The 14,591-nt window shown below is 41.5% G+C and overlaps 1 protein-coding gene across 1 annotated transcript in view; it reads right to left on the bottom strand.

Moving 5' to 3' along the window:
- LOC141162056 (uncharacterized) overlaps window positions 1–14,591 on the bottom strand; it is a 539,567-nt gene that overhangs the window by 79,765 nt on the left and 445,211 nt on the right. The window contains exons 60-63 of the mRNA XM_073647724.1: window positions 12,599–12,760; window positions 12,351–12,512; window positions 11,869–12,037; window positions 5,233–5,417 (exon numbers count right to left, since the gene is read on the bottom strand). Of these exons, the coding sequence (XP_073503825.1) occupies window positions 5,233–5,417; window positions 11,869–12,037; window positions 12,351–12,512; window positions 12,599–12,760 (678 nt within the window). The remainder of the gene's footprint in view (window positions 1–5,232; window positions 5,418–11,868; window positions 12,038–12,350; window positions 12,513–12,598; window positions 12,761–14,591) is intronic.

The following is a 14,591-nucleotide window of genomic DNA, read 5'->3' as shown; positions in this document are numbered from 1 at the left end:
CATGAGGAAGAGGATGATGCGCAGGAGCTGTACACTGTGGGGGCAACTCTGACTGACATAGGGCCCGCAATCCTCGGTGTGGCGAGGATGTGTTCCGTCCCAAGGTCCGACTGGGTCCCGGCTTCCACTATGTTTACCCAGTGTGCCGTCAGGGAGATGTACCGTCCGTGGCCACAAGCACTTGTCCACGTGTCCGTTGTCAGATGGACTCTCACAGTAACTGCGTTGTTGAGGGCATGGCAGATGTTTTGGGACACGTGCTTGTGTAGTGCCTAGATGGCACACCGGGCAAAATAGTGTCGGCTGGGGACCGAGTACCGAGGGACGGCCACCGCCATAAGGTTGTGGAAGGATTCCGTCTCCACCAGCCTAAAAGGCAGCATTTCCAACGCAAGCAGTCATGAAATGTGCGAATTTAGAACTGTGGCCTGTGGGGCGTTGGCTGCGTATTTGCGCTTTCGTTCAAAGCTCTGGGATATGGACAATTGAATGCTGCGGTGGGACGTGGACGTTGATGCTGTTTCTTGAGAAACTGCCATAACAAGTGAAGACTGAGAGGAGGGGGCATCTTTGTATGCAGTATGGACAGAGGATTGCCTTGCACACACAACATGGGGTTCTATTACATGCACAACAGCAGAAGAAGCAGTGGTGACACCCGCTGACACTGGTCGTGGACCCTGGGGTTCGCCCCACAAAGTCGGGTGCTTTGCTGCCATGTGCCTGTTCATGCTGGTGGTGGTCAGGCTGGTAGTTTTGTCACCCCTGCTGATGCTGGCATGGCAGGTGGTACAAATGGCCTTTTTGGGGTTATCAGCAGAGTTTTTAAAAGAATTCCAGACTATGGAAGACCTACCGCTTGTACTGGCAACGTCCCTCGTGTTGGTGTTACGGGGAACTGTTGCCCGCCTTCTGTGTGTGGCCACCACACTGCTTCTTCCTGCCTGTTGGGGTACTCTGCCTCCCTCCCCCTGTGTGCTGCTGGCCTCGCTTTGTGTGTCCTCCTGCCACATTGGGTCAGTTACTAGATCATCCACCACCTCCTCCTCTTCCACTTGCGCACCACGATCCTCCTCCTCACTTCGTGGCAATTGTGTCTTGTCATCATCCACCTCTTGTGACAAATTGCCAGCGTTGACTTCCTCTGGCCGTGGCTGTTCAAATATTTGGCCATCGCTACATGGGATCTCCTCTTCCACCACTTCAAGCGGAGCAGGCGAGGGGCACAAATATGGAAATGGACCAGTGAACAGCTCTTCAGAGTGTCCAAGCGTGGGATCAGTTGCTGTCTGACGACACTCGGCATGGTGGGAGGAAGGAGCATCAGGGTGAGGAGGAGTATGTGGTTGAGACTCATGGCTACTAAAACTTGACCGTGTGGAAGACAGACCAGAGGTGGTGGTGCCCAGGTAACTGGAAGTATTATCTGCTATCCAGTTAATAACCTGTTCACACTGATCAGTTCACAATACCGGTGTTGTAGTGTGCTTCCCTAGTAATTCGGTCAAGAATTGGGAGCGAGAAGATGTGGCTGTTGGTTGTGGCACATTTTCACCTTGGCCACGGCCCCGTCCTCTACACGCACCATCACCAGAACGTCCAGTTCCATGTCCCTTGCCACGTGCCTTGCCCATTGTAAATGAAGTAAAATAGCTTACACTCGCACTATCAATGGAAAAAGGGTAATAAAAAGGAGATTAGAACTGTGGAAGAGGAAAACCACAGTTCTATTTGTCTGGCCTACACCATACTCTTTTAAACAGGTATATTGGTGTCTGACCAGTCAGGGAGAGACTATTACTGTTTTTTTTACGGCAAAAATGCCAAAAACAGGATAATACAGAGATTTGACCCGTGGAACTGCAAAACCACAGTTCTATTTCTCTGGCCTACACCCGACTCTTTTAAACAGATATATTGGTGTCTGAACAGTCACAGACACACTCATTTTTTGGGGGGTTGGGGAAAAAATACAAAAAGGTTAATAAGACGGGTATTTGTACAGTCTGACTGAGGGGAAAAAAAAAAAACAGGATTTAGATGAAAAAAAATTTTTTTTCCTGGCCCCTGAGACTGGGGTGATAAGTCTAGCAATTTGACCAACAGGAGCACACAGGACTGTAATGCAGCGTTTGCTGGTATAACCACTGCGTCTCCTATACAGCCTGCTGATATCTGGGATGGATATTAGTCCTGAGAAGGACTGTTTGTTTAATTTGGCAGGCTTTAGAGACCCTACACTAACTATTCCGCACTACATATCTCTCCCTAGCTTAGCAGCACTGACCCTACACTGGCTGATCCGGAGCGACTGTGTCCAAGATGGTGGCGCCCAGTTTTAAATACTCGAGGTGACGCTGTGCAGCCAGCCAATCACTGTAATGCCCACAACCAACATGGCTGCGGCATTACAGTGACTGGCTGGCAATCCCTGCATGTTCATTGGCTCTGTAAAGAGCGCCAAACATGCAGGGCGGAGACCCGAGCTCCCGCCCTAGTAACTCGGAAATGCTCGGTGCTCGCCGAACATCCCGAGTAGCGTGATGCTTGGGTGAGTACCGAGCAGTGTCGAGCATGCTCGCTCAACACTAGTCATGAAATGATCACATAAGGGCATCACTCGTTACCATACACCTGAATTTTTTAACTCTTTTGTGAACACATAAGCATTATAGATTTTCCTCATAGAAAAGCAACCAGTGAAGACTCTCAAATACTACAAGAAAAGATCCTAAATACAATATACACCTGAGACCTCCTTTAAAATCTGTTCACACTTTGTCTTTTCTCCCTGATTTATGTGTGTAAAACGCCACTGACAAAATGCTAAAAATAATTTTCTATGTAGAAACAATTTGCTGTTCATATGTTCCGGCTTTTCAGCTTCTTTTAATGGCTTCAGGTCTTCAAAAAGATTTCTAAGCGTTTAAAGGGTAAAGTTTCTCCTTGTGGAGAGTGACATACCAGCTCTGGCATGCCAAGGTAAGGAGGCTTTTTCGAAGTGCAATGCTCCTCTGGGAAATTTAATATGCAAATTGCCTCTTCAGAGAAAAAGAGGACTTGAACGCTAGGTGGCGCTATAGAGTTCAAGTCCTCTTTTTCTCTGAAGAGGCAATTTGCATATTAAAAGTAGAAACACATCCATTTTTCTGGCTTTTCCAGCTAGGAAGACGCCCAATACTTTATTATAGAAGACAATGAGAAGACAGGTGTCTTTTTGAGCGTTTTGTCAGAATCTTTGCTTTGAAAAAAAAACAAACCTCGAGCATCTTCTTCATTGTTTAACGGAATTTTAAAAATATCTGGAAGAAAACTGTAAAAAGACGCTCGAAAACTACCCCCAAAAAATCCCTTAAAAAATAACACAATGGTAAATATAAAGTTGAAAAGTGCTCAGGAAATTCGAGGCATCAAAACAGCAGGTTCTTGATAAAAACTTGTTCTTTATTCCATGTCAGTTAAAAACATCACAGGAAGACACAGCAGGCAATGTTTCGGCCATAATTGGCCTTTTTCAAGCCCTCAAAGATTTCATACAGCTTCTAATTAGTGATGAGCAAGCGTGTCGTTTAACCCTTTCACCGAGCACGCTCAGGTGTTTCCCGAGTATCTTTGGCGTGCTCGTATATTATGTTTGCGCCCCTGTGTCTGAATGATTTATGGCTGTTACACAGCCTAAACACATTCCAAGATTGCCTGTTTATTAGGGAATCCTCACATGTGTTTAGGCTGTGTTACAGCTGTAAATCATGCATACGCAGGGACGCAAACATACTATACGAGCACGCCGAAGATAGTAGGGAAGCATCCAAGCATGCTCAGTGAAAGGGTTAAACGAGCACGCTCGCTCATCACTACTCCTAATCCTTAAGGGCTTGAAAAAGGCCAATTATTTCCAAAAATGTTGCTTGCTGTGTCTTCCTGTGATGTTTTTAACTGGCATGGAATAAAGAACAAGTTTTTATCAAGAACCTGCTGTTTTGGTGCCTCGGCTGTATCAATGGTGCATATGAACCCATCTCTGGACTGTGCTCAGGAAATTACCAAAAACACCAAAAAAGACACTTAGAGGGAATTGGTCATGTCAAGAAATGCTATTAACCTGCAGATATCGGGTTATTCTGAAGGTTAATAGCATTCTAGAGCCATGCGGCCACTGCACTGGAAGCCCAGATAGCAGGAAGAAATTAACATGATTCATTCCACCAGCCTCAGACTTTCAGTCATAGAGGTGCGGCTGGTGCAGCTTTAGTCACTGCTCAGCACATAGTGAGCGGCAGCTGTAACCATGCCCTGGCACTGACTGACAGGAGGCTCCGTACTGATGCACTGTAGAGCTGGCTACCAGTCAGTGCCAGGGTGTGGTTGCAGCTGTGGCTCACTGAGTACAGAGCAGTGACTGAAGTTCACCGGCCAAACCTCTATGACTGAAAGTCCGAGGCTGCCGGGAGGAATAAAGTTAATTTCTTCACGGTAGCCCCATATCTACCTATCTACAGGTTAGATCAGCAGGGGCGCAAATGATTAGACCCTTATCATTCACCAGAGAAGTGGCTGCTGCCCCATTCATTTTCTATGGGACTGCTGGAGATAGCTAAGCGCTGTGCACAGCTGTATCCAGTAGTCCCATAGCGAAGGAATCGAGGGTAGTCTGTTTACACAGACAAACTGCAATAAATTATGCAAACTGAGTGATCTGTAATAGATCGCTCAGTGCACATAGGCTGCCATGGTTGTTGGTAATGTGAGCGCGGTTTACACAGGACGATGCACCATGGAGAACAAAGATCTTTTGCGCTGTGCAAAAGATCATTTCACCCGACGAACAAGCTTTTTTCTCATTCATCGGCTGATCGGCAGCCTTTCAGTATAAGGCCACATTCACATGTTCAGTATTTGGTCAGTATTTTACATCAGTATTTGTAAGCCAAAATCAGGAGTGGAACAATCAGAGGAAAAGTATAATAGAAACACATTTTTTGCATTTTCACCCCTTCTTAGTTTTGGCTTACAAATATTGATGTGAAATACTGACCAAATACTGAACGTGTGAACATGGTCTCAATTTAAGTTTCACAAGTACTACATAAAACCGTGAGTTGCTACGTGTGCCACAGTTTTTCTTTTAGAGATACAAAATCCTTATTTGCTTTCTCAGTAGAAAAGAAATAGAGGAATGACTTGATATAGAGAAGTTTAAATAACCATAGCAAACCCTTGAGTATATGTCACCTCGGCTTTGGCTACATTCTCTCCACATCCTTGGTAAGATAAACTTAGACTCTGGTTGATTGTCGAAAGGATAAAGTGTCCTAATCTTTCCAGTGTTCTGTTAATATTCACATAAATATCCGATGTAGCTAAATTCCTGGAGTCGGTGCAAGCGCTGAGCTCTAATCCTTTTTCCTCTGAATTTCCTAAGAAACACATCAAATTGAACACTCAGGACAGAATTGTTTGGTTTAATAAACATCAAGTGAGACAGATGCGTTGTAGTTTCTTCAATAAGCGACCTAAGTTTCGCAGAGGAGATATTGTACTGCCACAGTCTAATAGGTGAGAATAATGCCACCTCCAATGTCAACATCATGTTCTATTCTTTCTGTTCTTTAAATAACTATCTGATACATTTGTGCTCGGCATTCAATGTTCTGAATCAGATAATTCTGTAATTTCACTGATAGCAAAACATTTTGTGCCTTCAATTTGGCTTTGAACTCTAAGATGCTTTAAAGAGCCCAATTAAAAATATATTTATGTCCCAGTGTACAAAGTTGTAACAAAGTTTTATGCAATTCATCTTAATCTTGGGGGAGGGTCTACATCTCATTATGATCGCTGCCGAGATTAAAAATTGTGAGACAAGCAGATGTGGATACAAGTACACCCAACATAGGAACCTTAATCCTCCACAAAGTCCAGTCAAGAAGCAGCAACAGCATCCAATTTCGGTTAATTCTCTTCATTGCGCCAAAAACATGTACAGAAAAGTAGCTGCAACATATTGACTATTAAAATATATCTGTGTTTTTGTCAAGCAAAAGTGACCATAAACTTCCATATTAGTAAAAAAGGTTAATTTTAACATTGAGAGATAGAATATCCCAAAAAATCAAGAAAATCACATTGTATAAATTAGATACATTTATTTGCATTTTGCAGTGAGAAATAAGTATTTGATCCCCTACATACCATTATGAGTTCTGGCTCCTACAGACCAGTTAGATGCTCCTAATCAACTCGTTACCTCCATTAAAGACAGCTGTTTTACATAGTCACCTGTATAAAAGACTCCTGTCCACAGACTCAACTAATCAGTCAGACTCTAACCTCTACAACATGGGCAAGACCAAAGAGCTTTCTAAGGATGTCAGGGACAAGATCATAGACTTGCACAAAGCTGGAATGGGCTACAAAACCATAAGTAAGACGCTGGGTGAGAAGGAGACAACTGTTGGTGCAATAGTAAGAAAATGGAAGAAATACAAAATTACTATCAATCGACATTGATCTGGGACACCATGCAAAATCTCACCTCGTGCAGTATCCTTGAGCATCAGGAAGGTGAGAGATCAGCATAAAACTACACAGGGGGAACTTGTTAATGATCTCCAGGTAGCTGGGACCACATTCACCAAGAAAACCATTGGTAACACATTACGCCTTAAAGGTTTAAAATCCTGCAGTGCCCGCAAGGTCCCCCTGCTCAAGAAGGCACATGTGCAGGCCCATCTGAAGTTTGCCAATTAACACCTGGATTACTCTGTGAGTTATTGGGAGAAGGTGCTGTGGTCAGATGAGACAAATATTTAGCTCTTTGGCATGAACTCAACTCGCCGTGTTTGGAGGAACAAGAAGGATGAGTACAACCCTAAGAACATCGTCCCAACGGTGAAGCATGATGGGGGAAACATTATACTTTGGGGGTGATTTTCTGCAAAGGTGACATGACGACTGTACCGTACCGTACCGAAGGGAAGATGGATGGGGTCATGTTTCACGCGATTTTGGCCAACAACCTCCTTCCCTCAGTAAGAGCATTGAAGATGGGTCGTGGCTGGGTTTTTCAGCAAGACAATGACCCAAAATATAAAGGCAACAAAGGAGTGGCTCAAAAAGAAGCACAGACCTTAATCCCATAAAAAACTTATGGAGGAGGGAGTTGAAGCTCCGAGTTGCCAAGCGACAGCCTCAAAATCTGAATGATTTAGAGATGATCTGCAAAGAGGAGTGGACCAAAATTCCTCATGACATGGGCGCAAACCTCATCATCAACTACAAAAAACTTCTGACTGCTGTGCTTGCCAACAATGGTTTCGCCACCAAGTATTAAGTGTTGTTTGCCAGAGGGATCAAATACTTATTTCTGACTGCAAAATGCAAATACATTTATCTAATTTATACAATGCTATTTTCTTGATTTTTTTGGGGATATTCTATCTCTCAATGTTAAAATTAACCTACCCTTAAAATTATAGACTGCTCATGTCTTTGTCAGTGGGCAAACTTACAAAAACAGCAAGGGATCAAATACTTATTTCCCTCACTGTATAACTTTATGCTTACCGCTGAGAATTCTACTCACATCACTTTATACTTACCGCTGAGAATTCTGTCTATATCAATTTATATTTACCGCTGAAAATTCTGCCTACATCACTTTATATTTACCACTGAGAATTCCGCTTATATCACTTTATATTTACCGCTGCAAATTCCTCTTATATCACTTTATATTTACTGCTGAGAATTCCTCTTATATCACTTTATATTTACTACTGAGAATTCCTCTTATATCACTTTATATTTACCGCTGAGAATTCTGCCTACATCACTTTATACTTACCACTGAGAATTCTGCCTACATCACTTTATACTTACTGCTGAGAATTCTGCCTACATCACTTTATACTTACCGCTGAGAATTCTGCCTACATCACTTTATACTTACCACTGAGAATTCTGCCTACATCACTTTATACTTACCGCTGAGAATTCTGCCTACATCACTTTATACTTACCGCTGAGAATTCTGCCTACATCACTTTATACTTACCACTGAGAATTCTGCCTACATCACTTTATACTTACCACTGAGAATTCTGCCTACATCACTTTATACTTACCACTGAGAATTCTGCCTACATCACTTTATACTTACCACTGAGAATTCTGCCTACATCACTTTATACTTACCGCTGAGAATTCTGCCTACATCACTTTATACTTATCGCTGAGAATTCTGCCTACATCACTTTATACTTACCACTGAGAATTCTGCCTACATCACTTTATAGTTACCGCTGAGAATTCTGCCTACATCACTTTATACTTACCACTGAGAATTCTGCCTACATCACTTTATACTTACCACTGAGAATTCTGCCTACATCACTTTATACTTACCCTTGAGAATTCTGCCTACATCACTTTATACTTACTGCTGAGAATTCTGCCTACATCACTTTATACTTACCGCTGAGAATTCTGCCTACATCACTTTATACTTACCACTGAGAATTCTGCCTACATCACTTTATACTTACCACTGAGAATTCTGCCTACATCACTTTATACTTATCGCTGAGAATTCTGCCTACATCACTTTATACTTACCGCTGGGAATTCTGCCTACATCACTTTATACATACCACTGAGAATTCTGCCTACATCACTTTATACTTACCGCTGAGAATTCTGCCTACATCACTTTATACTTACCGCTGAGAATTCTGCCTACATCACTTTATACTTACCACTGAGAATTCTGCCTACATCACTTTATACTTACCACTGAGAATTCTGCCTACATCACTGTATACTTAACCTTGAGAATTCTGCCTACATCACTTTATACTTACCACTGAGAATTCTGCCTACATCACTTTATACTTACCGCTGAGAATTCTGCCTACATCACTTTATACTTACCGCTGAGAATTCTGCCAACATCACTTTATACTTACCACTGAGAATTCTGCCTACATCACTTTATACTTACCCTTGAGAATTCTGCCTACATCACTTTATACTTACTGCTGAGAATTCTGCCTACATCACTTTATACTTACCACTGAGAATTCTGCCTACATCACTTTATACTTACCGCTGAGAATTCTGCCTACATCACTTTATACTTACCACTGAGAATTCTGCCTACATCACTTTATACTTACCACTGAGAATTCTGCCTACATCACTTTATACTTACCGCTGAGAATTCTGCCTACATCACTTTATACTTACTGCTGAGAATTCTGCCTACATCACTTTATACTTACCACTGAGAATTCTGCCTACATCACTTTATACTTACCACTGAGAATTCTGCCTACATCACTTTATACTTACCATTGAGAATTCTGCCTACATCACTTTATACTTACCCTTGAGAATTCTGCCTACATCACTTTATACTTACCGCTGAGAATTCTGCCTACATCACTTTATACTTACCGCTGAGAATTCTGCCAACATCACTTTATACTTACCGCTGCGGATTCTGCCTACATCACTTTATACTTACCACTGAGAATTCTGCCTACATCACTTTATACTTATCGCTGAGAATTCTGCCTACATCACTTTATACTTACCGCTGAGAATTCTGCCTACATCACTTTATACTTACCGCTGAGAATTCTGCCTACATCACTTTATACTTACCGCTGAGAATTCTGCCTACATCACTTTATACTTACCGCTGAGAATTCTGCCTACATCACTTTATACTTACCACTGAGAATTCTGCCTACATTACTTTATACTTACCACTGAGAATTCTGCCTACATCACTTTATACTTACCACTGAGAATTCTGCCTACATCACTTTATACTTACCGCTGAGAATTCTGCCTACATCACTTTATACTTACCACTGAGAATTCTGCCTACATCACTTTATACTTACCACTGAAAATTCTGCCTACATCACTTTATACTTACCACTGAGAATTCTGCCTACATCACTTTATACTTACCGCTGAGAATTCTGCCTACATCACTTTATACTTACCCTTGAGAATTCTGCCTACGTCACTTTATACTTACCGCTGAGAATTCTGCCAACATCACTTTATACTTACCGCTGCGGATTCTGCCTACATCACTTTATACTTACCGCTGAGAATTCTGCCAACATCACTTTATACTTACCGCTGAGAATTCTGCCTACATCACTTTATACTTACCGCTGAGAATTTCACCTATATCACTTTATTCTTACCACTTAAAATTCAGCTTACATCACTTTATGCTTTTCTCTGAGAATTCTGCTTATATCACTTTATGTTTACAACTGAGAATTCCACCTATTTCAATTTAGGTTTACAACTGAGAATTTCCCCTTGGGGTTACATATGAAAACCAAAAAACAGTACTCATATCTGCCCCTAAATGTATGCATTCACCTAAATGATGTCAAAGGAGTCCAAACGATAAATGTTTGGTGTTTTTTTTTTTGACAGACATAGTGGACTACTCAAGCAGAGTCCAAATTTTAATCTTTTTGTCTCTATTTTACTCATTCAAATGAAAGTAAAAATCTAAGGACTCTTTCAAATTCTAAATATTGCTCAGTTTCAGACCCACCCCCTCCAATATCCCTACACCTATTATTTTCTTTGCAATTGGGAGAGTACCTATAGGGTGTGTGGGATAGTCCAAAAGCACACCTGTAATTTCAGTATTATAAATTGCATATTGCAGGTAGGTTGGGGGCTATGGCAAATTTTGAATTGAGGCTCAGGAAATTTAAATTACTTTGCATTAGTACTGTATAGGGGAGGAAAATGGAGGTGTATGTGTCACGGGTGTGTCAGATGTGACAGACAGTTGCCCAGCAGTGGGTTGCAGGAGATCTCCACGTTATGCATTGCAGACAGCTGCTTAGATAGGAGTCTGTCTTTAGGACCGAGCGACTACCTCTATCTTGCTAATTTGCTCTCTGGCCTGGGTGTATATATACCTGGTGTGTCTGAGAGGGCGTTGCCGGTTATATTAATTTCTACTTGTGAAGCTTAGCAGGAGCTGTACCTCGTTCTCTCTAGAGCTTGAGGCCGTGTGCACATTTGGAGTTCATCTAAAGCTAAGCCATTTTCCCCTGTTTTGTCTACCCTTGTTGTCTTTAGAGTTTTAGTGGAGGTTGACTAGTGCTCATCTCCTTCCAGGCGATAGCTGAGGAGGCTATATAGGGACGTTAGTTGAGACAGGGTGATGCTAGATCAGACTAGGAGGTCTCCACTTCCCTTTTTCCCTAGTGTCTGGGCTCCTTCTCCCTTTTCCCTCTGTGTTGCACTTACACCTGGTGTGACAGTATGACTCCTGAGTCATATATAAAGATTTGGTTTTATTTATTACATTTGGACTAAACTAATCAAAGTCCATTCCATGCTGGAGGAATCATTTAAATAAAGACAACCTATAGTTATCATGTTTTGATTGTTTTTTTTTAAATGTCATAATTTCTGACCTGTTTTGGAACAATTTTTTTCATTCATCCCCTACATCCAATCACTCGCTCGTTCATGTCACCTACATCTCAAAAACATATGTAGAATTCAACATTTTCTTATCGTTGACTCTGCAAAAACTCTAAATGTTGCTCTTAGTCATTAAACTGTTTAAACATAAGGGCTGTTTTGTCAGAAATTAAATGGAAAATCAAAAATTGGAAGTAGGTGGTGGTCTAAGTTCACAGTCTCGACCAAACATGGAGGAGTCACATACGTAAAACAAAAAAGATGCTGGGATTGGCAGATCATTTGTAAAGGAGGTCCATAAAATCTAAAAGTATTCATGCAAATTATACAAAAGTCACAATTCAATGAAAAAATCCATTTTTCAGCTCACGTAGTGAAATACTCTACCTGGCACGTGTTGTCCAAATTTCAGCTGAAAACATCTCTGCTCACTGGAAGCACTCATGGTCCATTTGTCATTGTCATGAAACTTCCCTTCTAGCAGGAGTTGACGAATGGCAGGAGATGACATGTATTTTCCATTGAAACCAAGCTGAACTGCAGCTGATGCTTTTAACTAAAATATTCAGGGGTTAACAAAAATTATCAACTTCATAGAGTTCTGTGCCCCTTAATTTTCTCTTATTTTAATATGTACCCTAAAAATGCACAGAAGGCCCATCCCAGCCATACAAGAAGCTAGGCTTAACTGGAAACTACGATAAAATTCGACCAATATCTAAGCAATTTTCACTGGTGTCAAGAAGATTGGTGAGACCATGGAATTTCAAGTAGTTATAGTCTTGTTGTGTTCTTGTGAATGCTACTCCAGTAAATGGGAATGAATCCAACGAAAGTTCTATTGATTTCCTTTGAACCGATATTCTTACCTGTAAGTTTAGTGAGTAATTTTGTGTTTGTCTTTCCCCATGATCATGCAAGGCCAAAGTCAATATCATGTCCTCCTTCTCGTCTGGAGAAATGCTTAGCTGAATCTTTGATCGTAGCAGTTCTTCCTTGCCAAGAAAATGGCTTCCAGACAAAACAATTGGCTAAAAATAAATGCAAAAAGTTTTTGTTACTAGAAGATAAGAGAATGGAAATATGGGCAAATGCACTAATAAAAATCCAGACATACATGTGGAAGATCACAGACTTCCAGCTTCAGGATGTGGTTCATGGTGTCCATGTAATTCGTGTCTATTTTGGTCAGAACACGCTGTTTGCTACAGCCAACTGCAAAGATGTTTTCAAATGTGGCTTCTAGTTGTAGACTGTCAGGGTCCAGTGTGTTATCTCTCTGCGGCATCGTGAAGAAAAATCAATAGCGCATTACTAATAGCGATAGAAAGTACCAATACAGTCAATAGTTCTATAACATTTACAAGCTGAAATTAAATGGTTCCTCATAAATTCAGAAAATTATCTTATATTATGTAAATCTCTAATATTTAGCATGTTTACGATCCAACACGCTGTGCTTTTTACGCCAAATAGACATGGGGTATATGGAGCAGGTTCAAGAGTGGAGTTCGCACCTGGCAGATGTTGGCTGTGCTGTACTGCCTGCATCTGCTTGTAACAGCTAGTTCCTATGACTGCTGTTTAACCATTTGAATGTTGTGGTCAATCACTTACGGCAGGATTTCATCGGCAAGGGTGCTGCTACATATGTGTAATCATGGGGTTGCAATAGGTTATCAGGGCAGTTGGGAGCCTTCTGAAGGGCCTGTGTTGGGCTTTATATGAGAATGTCTATCAAACTAGCTCAAGGTACACATAAAGCAATGATTATTGTTTGAATTAGTCTAATTAGGGGTGCACTAAGAAGGCCGTATAAATCGGACCGAAATCGGACCGCAATGTACGGACTGGCCGGCGTCTCTCCTGACCTGAGCGTGACAGCTTTATATACTGTATTTCTATGCAGCTTTTGGAAGTGTTATTTTGAATATCATATCTTTTTTGTTTTGCTCTATCTGACAAGCATGTAATTCTTTTCATCTCCTCAATAAACTTTATTTGGTTAAAGGGATTCTGTGACCAGGATATTGTTATATAATCTGAGAGCACCATAATGTTGGAGCAGTGATCCTGACTACAGCTATGTGCAACTTGCTCAGCTGTGTTTTGCTATTTTAATACAATCAATGTTTTATCAGCAGAAGATTATCATTACAGGACCACTTGGCATGTGCAGGGTAGTCTAGCCCCCTCCCCCAGCACTGATTAGCAGCTCTCAGTCACTACAAAATGTAGAAAGCTGTGATGCGGGCAGCTTATGCACAGCCAACAACTGGGCTCTGCAGCAGAGAAAACTGTGACTCTTATCGTGCACTGAACCCTTGGTCCTGTCAAGGGTGTACCGAAGCTCCCTCATTTCTTTTTGAAATAAAAGTAATTTTCTCAACTACTAAAATATTAAAATATTTACTGCTTGTATTAATTTAATAGTGGCTAAGTCACATACAGTCATGGCCGAAAGTGTTGGCAGTCACCATTGAAATTGTTCCAGAAAATGAAGTATTTCTCCCAGAAAATTATTGCAGTTACACATGTTTTGTTATACACATGATTATTTCCTTTGTGGGTATTGGAATCACACAAAAAACGTAGAAAAAAAGAAGGCAAAGTGGACATAATTTCATACACAACCCCAAAAATGGGCCGGACAAAATTGTTGGCACCTTTCCAAAATTGTAGGTAAACAACTTTGTTTCAAGCATGTGATGCTCATTCAAACTCACCTGTGGCAAGTAACAGGTGTGGACAAGATGAAAATATCTGGCTAAAGGGGTTGTCTGGTCCTGTGATATTGATGACCTATCCTTATATATCTGGAGTCCAACAGCTGGTACTCCCACCGATCAGCTGTTATCAGCTGTGGCTCCCGGGTCAGTACAGAGTCAGAACAGCACAGTCCTGCAGACCGTTTAGTGACCATTGCCGAGAACTGCAGCTCAATTCCTATTCACACCGTACACTGTTTACACCCAGCCAGTACTGGAGCTGGGAACAGCTGATTGGTGGAGGTGCCAGGTGTCGGACCACCACTGATCGGATATTGATGACCTTTCCCATGAATAGGTCATTAGTATTTAATTAGTAGGAAACCCATTTAATGGAATGCT

The sequence above is a fragment of the Phyllobates terribilis genome, unplaced genomic scaffold (genome assembly GCF_046119375.1).
Source record: "Phyllobates terribilis strain yellow unplaced genomic scaffold, ASM4611937v1 Scaffold_9__5_contigs__length_417890890, whole genome shotgun sequence".
NCBI classification, from domain to species: Eukaryota; Metazoa; Chordata; class Amphibia; order Anura; family Dendrobatidae; genus Phyllobates; species Phyllobates terribilis.
Note: the sequence above shows the minus strand (reverse complement) of the source record. Positions and strands in the feature narration are given on the sequence as shown.